Raw genomic sequence first — 13817 nt, forward strand, 5'->3', positions numbered from 1 at the left:
ATAAACCTTTTGCATACATCAGAAAGTTTCTGTATGTGTTGCCGTCTGAAGGGGACTTCCAGCCAATCCGTGCAAATTAAACTTTTATGAAAACTCCGGGGAGAGTATACGGTATATTAAATACCATTAAAGGTGCCTATACACTAGGCGATGTGCTCACGATGCGATGTTGTGTCAGATTTCCCCTTGAACTCTCCCCAGCATCTCCCCGGCAGTCGTAGGTACGATTTGGTGTAAAAACTGTCCAATGTGACAAACGTTCTATCGTGCCTCCTACCTATTCCAGTGCATCGGGCCTCCTACCTATTCCAGTGCATCGTGCCTCCTACCTATTCCAGTGCATCGTGCCTCCTACCTATTCCAGTGCATCGTGCCTCCTACCTATTCCAGTGCATCGTGCCTCCTAACTATTCCAGTGCATCGTGACTGAGATCTGCCCTACAGCACAGCAGATCTGAAGACGCAATGTACGACTTGCGGGGACGCGCATCGTGCTCGTGAGTGGATGTGTTGGATCCAGGCAAATCATGTAAAATATCGCTAAGCGTGTAGGCACCTTAGGTATGTCCTGGCCTTTCTGTAATGATAAAGCGGCACCTGGATATGTGGATGACCCTATACTGTACTGTTTTGGTCCATATCTACTTGCTGCTGTAAGAGGAGTGCCTGTATATGGTTACAGAAGAGACACAAGGCTGCACGATCCGGCATCATATGCTATAATGTATGGGGCTATTATATGGTTACAGAAGAGACACAAGGCTGCACGATCCGGCATCATATGCTATAATGTATGGGGCTATTATATGGTTACAGAAGATACACAAGGCTGCACGATCTGGCATCATGCGCTATAATGTATGGGGCTATTATATGGTTACAGAAGATACACACTGCTGCAGGATCTGGCATCATATGCTATAATGTGTGGGGTTATTATATGGTTACAGAAGAGACACAAGGCTGCACGATCCGGCATCATATGCTATAATGTGTGGGGCTATTATATGGTTACAGAAGAGACACAAGGCTGCATAATCTGGCATCATATGCTATAATGTGTGGGGCTATTATATGGTTACAGAAGAGACACACGGCTGCATGATCTGGCATCATGCGTTATAATGTGTGGGGCTATTATATGGTTACAGAAGATACACACGGCTGCACGATCCGGCATCATATGCTATAATGTGTGGGGCTATTATATGGTTACAGAAGATACACACTGCTGCAGGATCTGGCATCATATGCTATAATGTGTGGGGCTATTATATGGTTACAGAAGAGACACAAGGCTGCTTGATCTGGCATCATATGCTATAATGTGTGGGGCTATTATATGGTTACAGAAGATACACACTGCTGCACAATCTGGCATCATATGCTATAATGTATGGGGCTATTATATGGTTACAGAAGATACACAAGGCTGCAGGATCTGGCATCATATGCTATAATGTGTGGGGTTATTATATGGTTACAGAAGAGACACAAGGCTGCACGATCTGGCATCATATGCTATAATGTGTGGGGCTATTATATGGTTACAGAAGATACACAAGGCTGCACGATCTGGCATCATATGCTATAATGTGTGGGGCTATTATATGGTTACAGAAGATACACAAGGCTGCTTGATCTGGCATCATATGCTATAATGTGTGGGGCTATTATATGGTTACAGAAGAGACACATGGCTGCTTGATCTGGCATCATATGCTATAATGTGTGGGGCTATTATATGGTTACAGAAGAGACACACGGCTGCACAATCTGGCATCATATGCTATAATGCATGGGGCTATTAGACATTACCTGTGTCAGGAAATTCTGCTCTTACTGCTCTATAGAAACCAGACACATTACCCGATGAAGTGCCCGACTAATCCTCATAGCGACCAAATACTGTAAGCTATGCACTTCCCAAACGGCCACTCAATATTCCTAATGTGATATCACAACTGGATGGGCATTTAAATGTGCTTCTCCCAGTTGTGTTGTCAGTGTTGGGTGGTCGGGTGGTCACCCGTATACACATGGAGATGCACCAATGTTTTAGCGGGGAGCCACGCCTTGAGAGATTTCAAAAGGGCAGAATGTGTCCTGCTTTTTGGCAGCGTCCCACTAAAACACCATGGTGGGTGTTGCCCCCACCCGTGGTCCGCAATGTCCCGTGGGTGGGAAAAATAGCAGTTCAGCAATTACCGCTGGCGAATAGATGCCATGCGCATGCACACTGCATCTATTCACAGAGAGGAGAACTTGGGGGCAGCCCGGCATGTCCGTAAATACCGGGCTGCCCCTCAAGAGTGAGGCAAATGGGGCACGTCTTAAAGACACGACCCCTTTCCTCATGGTAACGCCCCCTTCTCGAGCACGCGCAACAGCGTCCTTTCTAGGTCTGGCGTCGGACCTAGAGTGAACTCTAATATCTGCATGATATAACGGCACGGCTGTGCTGCAGGGAACAACGCTCACAGACATATCTGGCGCACACACCCACCCATCCGCTACAAAGATATAATTTGTTGTTCGATCATGTGTAGCCAGCATTAGGTACGTCATTAATCATAAGTGAATTACACTAGGACCACCTGCAAATGGGCTCACGTGATTTGTTTCACGACAAAATTATGGCGCGTAGTCTTTCCGACACTGCACATACATAAAAGCCACAAATACAACAAAAAAACCAGTCCTCAAGACTGAAAAGCACAGTGTTATAAAGGGAGGGACCTCCAAATAATGACAGAATGGCTCACAACTGTGCCAGCCCCCCCTATAGGAGTGCTGTGACCAGCGATGGACGCAGTAATGTAGTGTTCAGAAGATAGTCACAGCAACAATAAAACACCAGACGCCAGCAATGCATCTTCACAATCTGGTAAGATCACAGCATTTGCAGACAGTATTGCAGCCGCTGAGGAATTTTATAGGAATGAGGTAGTAAGGTTGGCAGAATGGAGCAGAAATCATCATTTAATCCTAAATGCCACCAAAACAAAAAAAGAATTTGGTGATGTATTGCTTCCCCTAAAATCTATTTCCTAAACTACCAGTGTTGGCGTGACCGCCGAGGGGTTGGAGTTCAACATTTTGGGGATCTAGATTGAGCAATGTGACATGGTCATTTAATTCGGTGTTCTTATTTTTAAAAGGAAAATAAGGAGTGCAGCAACATCTGTGTGTAGAGGTATTTTTTTTAAAGGTTTACAGATCTATAGCAGAGAGCCTCTTAACTTGTGGTATTATTGTGTGTATGGAAATTGCACTTGAATGTCTGGTTAGGACTGCAGGAAAAGTCATTGGGGGTAAAGCCGCCTCGCATTCAGGACGCCTCTATCAAAAAAAAAAAAAAAAGTATGGTTTTAATTTGCCAGGGTGTGTTACGCTGGTATTACATTTGCGAGGGTGTGTTACGCTGGTATTACATTTGCGAGGGTGTGTTACGCTGGTATTACATTTGCCAGGGTGCGCTACACTGGTAATGTTGCAGACTGGAGTAGCGTTCCCACTAGGCTATTTTAGCGTGGAACCGTGCCCTGCCCTTATGGCGGCATCCTGCTAAAACAACTTGCCGGGTGCCGTCCCCAGCCTCAGGCCGCAGTGTCCCATGGGGGGGATAAATTGTGGTGCTGCCCTCACCGCCAGTGAATAGATGCCGTGCGCATGCACACAGTCTATTCAGTGAGATAAGAGCTCGGGGCAGCCCAGCATGTCTGTAAGCTCTGTGTATGCCCCCCAAGAATGATGAAAAGGGGGAGTGTATTGAAGACACGCCCCCTTTTGAGGTCAGACACACGCGAGTGCCCTGTTCACGGAGCTGAGAGTCTCTGGGGCTGCCCAGCATGTTCTCGAGTGTTCGGCAAACCCCATACATTAATGAAAGGGGGGGGGGGGTTCTTAAGGACTCCCCCTCTTTCCAATTGACCATGGCTTTGCACACACAAAAGTGCCCTGTTTCCCGGCAAGCGCCTTGCCTGCGCCAGCGTAAACACTTGTAACAGTTCTGTGAAGGGAGAAAGTGGTGATATATGAACCATAGATAGGATAGTTCCACAATACATTACCTTCTATTCTGCCATCCTGTGCCCACAGACAGTGGGGGCAATCCTCCCGTGTGTTCCCTATAGGCCATTTTAGCAGGGCATCGCACCCTGTCCGATTTTAAAGGGGCACAATGTGCTCTGCCCTTTTAGTGGCGCCCCACTAACACAGCCTGTCCTGTGCTTTCCCCACCCGCAGAAAGAGTTGCAGTCACCGATCTCCAATGCTGTACGTATGCGCACGGGATCTATTGCCTGTGCGGAGAGAGCTTGGAGAAAGCCCAGCACCTCTAAGCATTGGACACGTCCCCAAGTATGCCGAATTTGGGGCGTGTTTTAGGCGCCCAAGCCGTGCCCAAATGCAAGGGGTTATTTAAGGTGCTGCCAAAAATACAGTTTGGGCACCTAAATGTCAGACTTATCACACATTTCTGCAACCACCTTAGAAGGATGCGCGCAGAAACAACAAGTGCCTTATCGGCACAATTGAATAGCTCCGTTCTGCGCCCAATAAGCAATTATTATCCTTTATTTAAGCGCCACAAGGGTTCCGCAGCGCCTTACACAGTACATAAACAAATGAGCAAAGACAAAAAGAGCGAGTAAGTGCAAAACACAGCATGGTGTATACACATTGCTGCATTAGTGATCATAACACGCACATAAGCAGCAGGGCGTCAGCAGCCAGGTGTAAGGTGCCCTTGTGGGGAGTTTGGAGTAGATGATAGTCTGAGTGAGGGAAGGAGGAGCACATGAGGGTAGAGGTCCCTGCTCGTGAGAGCTTACATCCTAAAGGGGAGGGGCAGATAGACAGGCGTGACACAGATAGGGCAGCAGGTTAGGATGAGAGCTGGAAGGCTATGATGAATTAGTGAGTCTGGAGAGCCCTTTGTAAAGATATGTAGAAAGTTGGAGAGTCTGATGGGAATTTCCCCCGTTTCATAGCAAGTTTGTATTTTGTGCAGCCCTAAATACACCAGACTATGTAATATGTTTCCTACCTATAATTGCCTGTAAAATCAGGTATTATCCTCAGGATTAGATCTGAGGAAGGGTCTCAGTGATGCCCCTGGATGCTGGTGTATAGAGGCTGATAGACCAGGCAGCATGCTCAGGATTAGATCTGAGGAAGGGTCTCAGTGATGCCCCTGGATGCTGGTGTATAGAGGCTGATAGACCAGGCAGCATGCTCAGGATTAGATCTGAGGAAGGGTCTCAGTGATGCCCCTGGATGCTGGTGTATAGAGGCCGATAGACCAGGCAGCATGCTCAGGATTAGATCTGAGGAAGGGTCTCAGTGATGCCCCTGGATGCTGGTGTATAGAGGCTGATAGACCAGGCAGCATGCTCAGGATTAGATCTGAGGAAGGGTCTCAGTGATGTCCCTGGATGCTGGTGTATAGAGGCCGATAGACCAGGCAGCATGCTCAGGATTAGATCTGAGGAAGGGTCTCAGTGATGCCCCTGGATGCTGGTGTATAGAGGCTGATAGACCAGGCAGCATGCTCAGGATTAGATCTGAGGAAGGGTCTCAGTGATGTGCCTGGATGCTGGTGTAGAGGCTGATAGGTCTATACGATTAGCTGACAAATGGTTGCTTATACAGTTATAACATATGGTACATTTCTGAATGTAAAACCTGCTTAATCTTGCAAATCTTTACAGCCAGCGCCTAGCCGGTAATTCTTTTCATGAGGATTTGCATGAACATTACCATCAAGGGCTTTACTTAATTTTAACATTAAAGCTGTTCATAAAATATAAAATAGTAAGGAAAGACAATGCCCATCTCTGTTGTCATACTTGTCAGGGATTGGGAACCACAGGTCTGGGGGGCGTAAAAGGCCCCGGAATCAGTTGGTCTGGCCCTCTGAGCTCTTTTCTGCTATCCTCACCTGGCTAGCAGGGTGCCATATAGGATAGTAGAGCCGTCTGGACGCTTAAGATGGTCACACTGCATGCAGCCCTTAAGGCTCCCGGATCATCCTCAGGATGCTCCAGGCATTGCTGTAATTACTGGCGATTGTGGCCCTGTCCTCATGTGACATCACATGGAGGGGGCGTGGCCTGCAAATAATGTTATATATATCAAAATGGCCCTCAGCAGAAAAAAAGGTTCCCCACCCCTGGTCTAAATGCTGCACATTAGGTTTGGCATAACTACGGCGCACATTAAATAACAGTGGTTAGTGCCACAGTCAGTGCGTAGCGGGAATCTGAGGGGGGAGGAGGACATATTCCCATTCACAATACAGCAATGAAGATGCCACCAGTTAGGTATCACCAATGTACTCACTATTTCAGAGAGCAATAAGCTGTCATCTGGAGGGAACAGACGATTCAGCCGACGGTTCTCATACAGACGCCAGAAGCCCAAAGGAAAGTACTCTAACCCTCCCCGCATCCCATCTGGAGGGCAACCCATTTGGCAAACCACAGGTCTAGGTCCAACACATACAAAAACTATATATCACACAAAGATCCATGTATAAAAGTGACACAAAGCTGAAAAACCCAAGTAACCAGAAGGAGCCATTATCCCTCATCACATACCGCATGTATACGTAAGAGGTATATAGGTGTCTCTGCCACAAGCATCTATAACTCTCTAGGACAAGCTATTTCTAGTACACAGCTGGGAAGTATAGGTAATAAAACAAATAAATACAATTATGCATTTTACAATTTAAAAGCACATTACTCCTTTAATTACTGTTGCATATCTTATATATAAAATTCATTGTACTGTTTGTTTGTCCAGTTATGCATTCAGACGGGGTTGGATATGGGATGCCAGCGCTCAGGATCCCGGCGGTCAATAGCCCGACATCTGTCGGTAGGTAACCTAACCCTTCCCCTATGCCTCCCTCCCCACACCTTGAACCTTACCTCTCCCCCTAGTGCTCCAACCCTCCCTGTCCCCTCACTACTTACCTTCGGGATGCCGCTGCCGGGATTGTGACTACACCGCCATTCAGACACCCCTGCACCGATTGGTGTTCCATTTGGATCTTGGCCAGGATTTAGAGAGTTAAGGTGGCCATACACGGCACGATATAGCAGCTGTCGGATCAGCACGATATAGGTGCTATATCGTGGCGTGTATGGACACGATATTGTACCTGATATTCTGCGCGCTCCCGCGGGATCATATATCGCATCCCCAGATCTTCCCGCATGTTCATCTGATGTGATGTACGATCCTATTCAGATGGAGGAGCCGGTATATCGTGTGGTCAGCAGGGACTGCACGATTACCGGCGGTGACAGCGCGATCCGTCTGCTGACGGATCGGCAGTCGCACTACACGGTGCATCGCATCGTATATGCGCACAATTAGGCTGGATACACGCCTAAAGATTTTCGGTCCAACTAGTTGATTGGTTGGAATGAAAATCTGGTAAGGTATGAAAGTAAATGTCAATCAGCAATTTGCTCCCAAACGCTGGAAAATGGACAAATACTGTTTGTGCGGAACTCAATTCTTTCCAGCCCCTATCGCGGCCGACGGAGCTATTCAATTCTTGCACCTGTCGGGCACGATGAGCTGCCAGCGCTACATTTCAGCTCGCAGCCCCTGGGGGATGAGAGCTGAAATTTGCGAAAAGTGACATGTTTGGGCGCCCAAACATCACTTTTCGCGATCGCGCCCAGCACTTTGGTTCGGTTTAGCTGCTTTACGCGGCTAAACCTGACCTCTATGGGCGCGATCAGCACGAAAATCTTGGACAATTGCATAGCGGCCGGCGATCTGTCACTTTAGACGGGAGATGCGGGCCGCGAAAACAATTGAATTCCGCCCTTTGAACAAATTGTTTAGATCAAACATTTAACAAACTTGTCTGACGCCATTTTCATTTAGGAGCAAATTGCTGATCATCAGTTACGCCCATAAGTTACCAGATTTTCATTCCAACCAATCAGCTAGTTGGATGGTAGGACAGAAAATCTTTAGGTGTGTATGCAGCTTTAGGGTCCCGATCAGACCTCCCGTTGGTGTACGCTGGGCAGAACCCTGACCCGGGGAGCCTGTTCTGGGCCTTCTACTGGATGGATTTGGATTAAAACATCACAGAGGGACGGCAACTGCTCTGTGATGCCTGACTTAGTAACTTGAAGATTTAAACCTGTGCAATGCCGGGTACTTCAGCTAGCATTATATAGAAAGTGTGAGATTGCAATTACAAGTAACTTAATCATAACAAATGTAATATGTAGAAGCACTAGATTAAAAAGCAATAACTAGCACATGTCTTGCAGCTAAATGAACACATTCTAGCTCAGGAAATACATTAAGCAAGTCACTATAACAAAGCTCTGCCCTCATGTACGGGCATAGGGCACACTTTCCTAACCAGGAGCTACAGACAGTATAGATCAGAGGTAGCCAACCTCGGTCATCGAGAGCTACTAACAGTTCATGTTTTCCAGACTACCCAGCAGGTGCACAGGTGTAGTCATTACTCACTAACACATTTGAAATGATCCACAGGTGGAGCTAATTATTCACTGTTGATTCTGTGAGGAGACCTGGAAAACATGCACTGTTGGTAGCTCTGGAGGACCAGGGTTGGCTACCCCTGGCATAGATTGATAAGAACCATCAGCACATAGTGATAGTGAGCATACAGATGTGTCTCGTACACCTAGCATCCCTGCTGGGCTGTTTCTGCGGGTGCAGCATCCTGCCCTTATGGCAGGGGTGTCAAGCTCGTGGCCATCCAGCTGCTGTGGGACTACATATCCCAGCGTGCCCTGTCACGGTTTTAGCATACTCTAATAGCAAAACTGGCAGTGCATGCTGGGATGTGCAGTTCCACTGCAGCTGGATGGCCACGAGTTTGACACCACTGCCTTATGGAAATTGCCCGCTGCCGGTTAGCTGCTGCACCTCTGCCTGTCCTACCCGCAGGCCAGAGCTGGAGAGCGCACAGTGAGGAGAGGGAGAATAGATGCTGAGCGTCTTTTTCGCACAAAAGTGTTTTAGTCGCAATAGGATGTGACACGAGACTGCACGGATTAATTTCATATGGTAGACTTGTATCTCTGTGTTTGTATACAAAGCACAACGGCTCCATAGCAGCACTTGGTATACAGATTCAGTCGCACATATACAGATATACAAGTGATGCCTATGACGACAGAGCAGTCTCCTGACCGTTGTCACATCTGATTGCGACTAAAATACATTATCAGGTGAAAAGATGCAAAAAACTAAAACATTCACTATGCACCAGCAGAGTCTCTTGGGACCTGGCACCCCGAGAAGGGCACTACTGCAGCAGAGGGTTACCCTGCACAGCACACACACAACAGCAGAGTCTCATATGACTTGGCACCCCGAGAAGGGCACTACTGCAGCCACATCAGTAGCAGAATAATGAGCACCAGCAGGGCCTTCACTGAGTCAGGGACACAAATCATCCATCACCATGTTCACCCTTCTCTGACACAGGGATAGCTGGTGGGAAAGCAGATAAGTACCCAGCAAATATACACCAGCAGTGGGGTGAGAGGGTTACCCTGCACAGTACATGCACATAATGGATGGGTAGATATCCAAACCCCACAGCTGCTCGGAGCAGACAGAGAAACTACTCACCACAGACATGCATGAAGGTACACACCAGCAGGGTGGTGAGATAGGGTTACCCAGCACAGCATACACCCACACGATAACTGTGCATAGAGTGTACCCTCACAGAGGCATACAGGGCAGATAGGCCACTCACTAATATATATATATATATATATATATATATATATATATATGTATATATATACACACACACACACACACACACATATGTATACACAAATATACATATACACACACACTATGGCAATAGGTTACCCTGCACAGCACACAGGCCACTCATGATTAGTATATACACAAAGCAGAGGGTTACCCAGCACAACACACACATATATTACACACCAGTAGCAGGCGGTTACCCTGCACAGCACACACACACATATACACACCAGCAGGAGGAGGTTACCCTACACAGCACACACACACACACCAGCAGCTGGTTACCCTGCACAGCACACACACACACCAGCAGAAGGAGGAGTTTACCCTGCACAGCACACACACATATATACACACCAGCAGGAGGAGGTTACCCTGCACAGCACACACACATATATACACACCAGCAGGAGGAGGAGGTTACCCTGCACAGCACACACACACATATATACACACCAGCAGGAGGAGGAGGTTACCCTGCACAGCACACACACACATATATACACACCAGCAGGAGGAGGAGGTTACCCTGCACAGCACACACACACATATATACACACCAGCAGGAGGAGGTTACCCTGCACAGCACACACACACATATATACACACCAGCAGGAGGAGGTTACCCTGCACAGCACACACACACATATATACACACCAGCAGGAGGAGGTTACCCTGCACAGCACACACACACATATATACACACCAGCAGGAGGAGGAGGAGGTTACCCTGCACAGCACACACACACACCAGCAGCAGGTTACCCTGCACAGCGCACACACACACACACCAGCAGGTTACCCTGCACAGCACACACACACACCAGCAGAAGGAGGAGTTTACCCTGCACAGCACACACACATATATACACACCAGCAGGAGGAGGAGGTTACCCTGCACAGCACACACACACATATATACACACCAGCAGGAGGAGGTTACCCTGCACAGCACACACACACATATATACACACCAGCAGGAGGAGGAGGAGGTTACCCTGCACAGCGCACACACAAATATACACACCAGCAGGAGGAGGAGGTTACCCTGCACAGCACACACACACATATATACACACCAGCAGAAGGAGGTTACCCTGCACAGCACTATATATCCGTGTATACAGCCAGGGTCCCCCCAGAGCAGCACAGGGCCCACAGGCCACACTCACCCCGGATATACAGCAGCGCTGCGGGCTGGAAGGGGCCGTTGGAGGTCGCTGCATCCACCACCATCCTGCTGTCAGCCTTAGGACATATCAACATGAGAAAAGCCGGCGGAGGAGCGAGCGGCGGTGTCTCAGGGAAGGGACCCGGCCGCCATCTTACCTACAACACAGAGCACTGGGAACGGGCGGCGGGCGGGGCTGCAGCTGGGGGAGGGGCCAGGAATGACGTCACCGCCAGGAGACCACCCATTGGCTGGGAGCGAATACCGGACAACTGCGTGCTCTGATTGGCTGACACCTGGCTACAGAATGTGACGTCTGTACCGAGGATGGGGTCTGACATAGACACTCCCCCTCCCCTAATATCCAGAGCCCCGGAACCAGCTACTATCTGTACCTGCTACACACACCTGTAACCCCCCCCCATCCTACTATCCCATCTATACCTATTACACACACCTGTACCCCCCACAGACAGCTACTACACACACCTGTACCCCACATACACCTACTACACACACCTGTACCCCCCACACACACCTACTCTCCCATCTATACCTGCTACACACATCTGTACCCCCCACACACGGCTACTATCCCATCTATACCTGCTACACACACCTGTACCCCCCAACCAACACACACACACACTATCCCCTCTATACCTGCTACACATACCTGTACCCCCCCACTCACACCTACTATCCCATCTATACCTCCTAAACACACCTACCATCCCATCTATACCTGCACCCCACTCACACCTATCCCATCAGTACCTGCTACACACACCTGTACCCCACACACAGCTACTATCCCATCTATACCTGCTACACACACATACACCTACTATCCCATCTATACCTGCTACACACACCTGTACCCCATCTATTCCTGCTACACACACCTACTATCCCATCTATACCTGCTACACACACACACACACACCTGTACCCCACACACACACAGCTACTATCCCATCTATACCTGCTACACACACCTGTACCCCACACATACCTACTATCCCATCTGTACCTGCTACACACACCTGTACCCCATCTATACCTGCTACAGACACCTACTATCGCATCTATACCTGCTACACACCCCTGTACCCCCAACACACACCTATCCCATCTATACCTGTTACACACACACACACACACACACACACCTTCTATCCCATCTATACCTTTTTACACACACCTGTACCCCCCACACACACAGCTACTATCCCATCTATACCTGCTACACACACCTGTACCCCACACACCTACTATCCCATCTGTACCTGCTACACACACCTGTACTCCATCTATACCTGCTACACACACCTACTATCCCATCTATACCTGCTACACACACCTGTACCCCATCTATTCCTGCTACACACCTACTATCCCATCTATACCTGCCACACACACACAGCTACTATCCCATCTATACCTGCTACACACACCTGTACACCACACACACCTACTATCCCATCTGTACCTGCTACACACACCTGTACTCCATCTATACCTGCTACACACAAACACCTGTACCCCACACTCACACCTATCCCACCTATCCCATCTATACCTGCTACACACACCTGTACCCCCCCCACACACCAATCCCATCTATACCTGTTACACACACCTGTACTCCATCTATACCTGCTACACACAAACACCTGTACCCCACACTCACACCTATCCCATCTATACCTGCTACACACACCTGTACCCCCCCCACACACCAATCCCATCTATACCTGTTACACACCTGTACCCCCCACACACACACACCTACTATCCCAGCTATACCTGTTACACACACCTGTACCCCACACACACAGCTACTATCCCATCTATACCTGCTACAGACACCTACTATCTCATCTATACCTGCTACACACCCCTGTACCCCCAACACACACCTATCCCATCTACACCTGTTACACACACACACCTACTATCCCATCTATACCTTTTTACACACACCTGTACCCCACAAACACAGCTACTATCCCATCTATACCTGCTACACACACCTGTAGCCCACACACAGCTACTATCCCATCTATACCTGCTGCACACACCTGTACCCAAAACACACCTACTATCCCATCCATATCTGCTACACACACCTACTATCACATCTATACCTGCTACACACACCTATACCCCATGTATACCTGCTACACACACACCTACTATCCCATCTATAACTGCTACACACACCTGTACCCCTCACACACAGCTACTATCCCATCTATACCTGCTACACACACCTGATATCCCATCTATACCTGCTACACACACCTACTATCCCATCTATACCTGCCACACACCTACTATCCTAGGTATACCTGCTACACACACCTACTATCCCATCTATACCTGCCACACACACCTACTATCCCATCTATACCTGCCACACACACCTACTATCCCATCTATACCTGCTACACACCTACTATCCCATGTATAGCTGCTACACACACTTTGATATCCCATCTATACCTTCTACACACAGCTACTATCCCATCTATACCTGCTACACACACCTACTATCCCATCTATACCTGCCACACACACCTACTATCCCATCTATACCTGCCACACACACCTGTACCCCCCACACACACCTACTATCCCATCTATACCTGCTACACACCTACTATCCCATGTATACCTGCTACACACACCTGATATCCCATCTATACCTGCTACACACACCTACTATCCCATCTATACCTGCCACACCCACCTACTATCCCATCTACACCTGCCACACACACCTGTACCCCCCACACACACCTACTATCCCATCTATACCTGCTACACACCTACTA

General features: G+C 48.3%; 1 protein-coding gene across 3 annotated transcripts in view; it reads right to left on the reverse strand.

Annotated features, from left to right (window-relative positions):
• The window catches only part of PPP2R5C (protein phosphatase 2 regulatory subunit B'gamma), a 165358-nt gene that overhangs the window by 70734 nt on the left and 80807 nt on the right, over positions 1 to 13817 (reverse strand). The window contains exon 1 of one of the 3 annotated variants that reach the window (XM_088475209.1): positions 10979 to 11178. The exons of the other annotated variants lie outside the window; for them this stretch is intronic. Within the exon in view, the coding sequence (XP_088331335.1) occupies positions 10979 to 11072 (94 nt within the window). The 5' untranslated portion in view covers positions 11073 to 11178. Of the gene's footprint in view, positions 1 to 10978; positions 11179 to 13817 lie in introns of those variants that run through there. 3 annotated transcript variants of the gene reach the window in all.

This window comes from Taudactylus pleione, unplaced genomic scaffold, assembly GCF_031769625.1.
Source record: "Taudactylus pleione unplaced genomic scaffold, aTauple2 ptg000166l, whole genome shotgun sequence".
Lineage (NCBI taxonomy): Eukaryota > Metazoa > Chordata > Amphibia > Anura > Myobatrachidae > Taudactylus > Taudactylus pleione.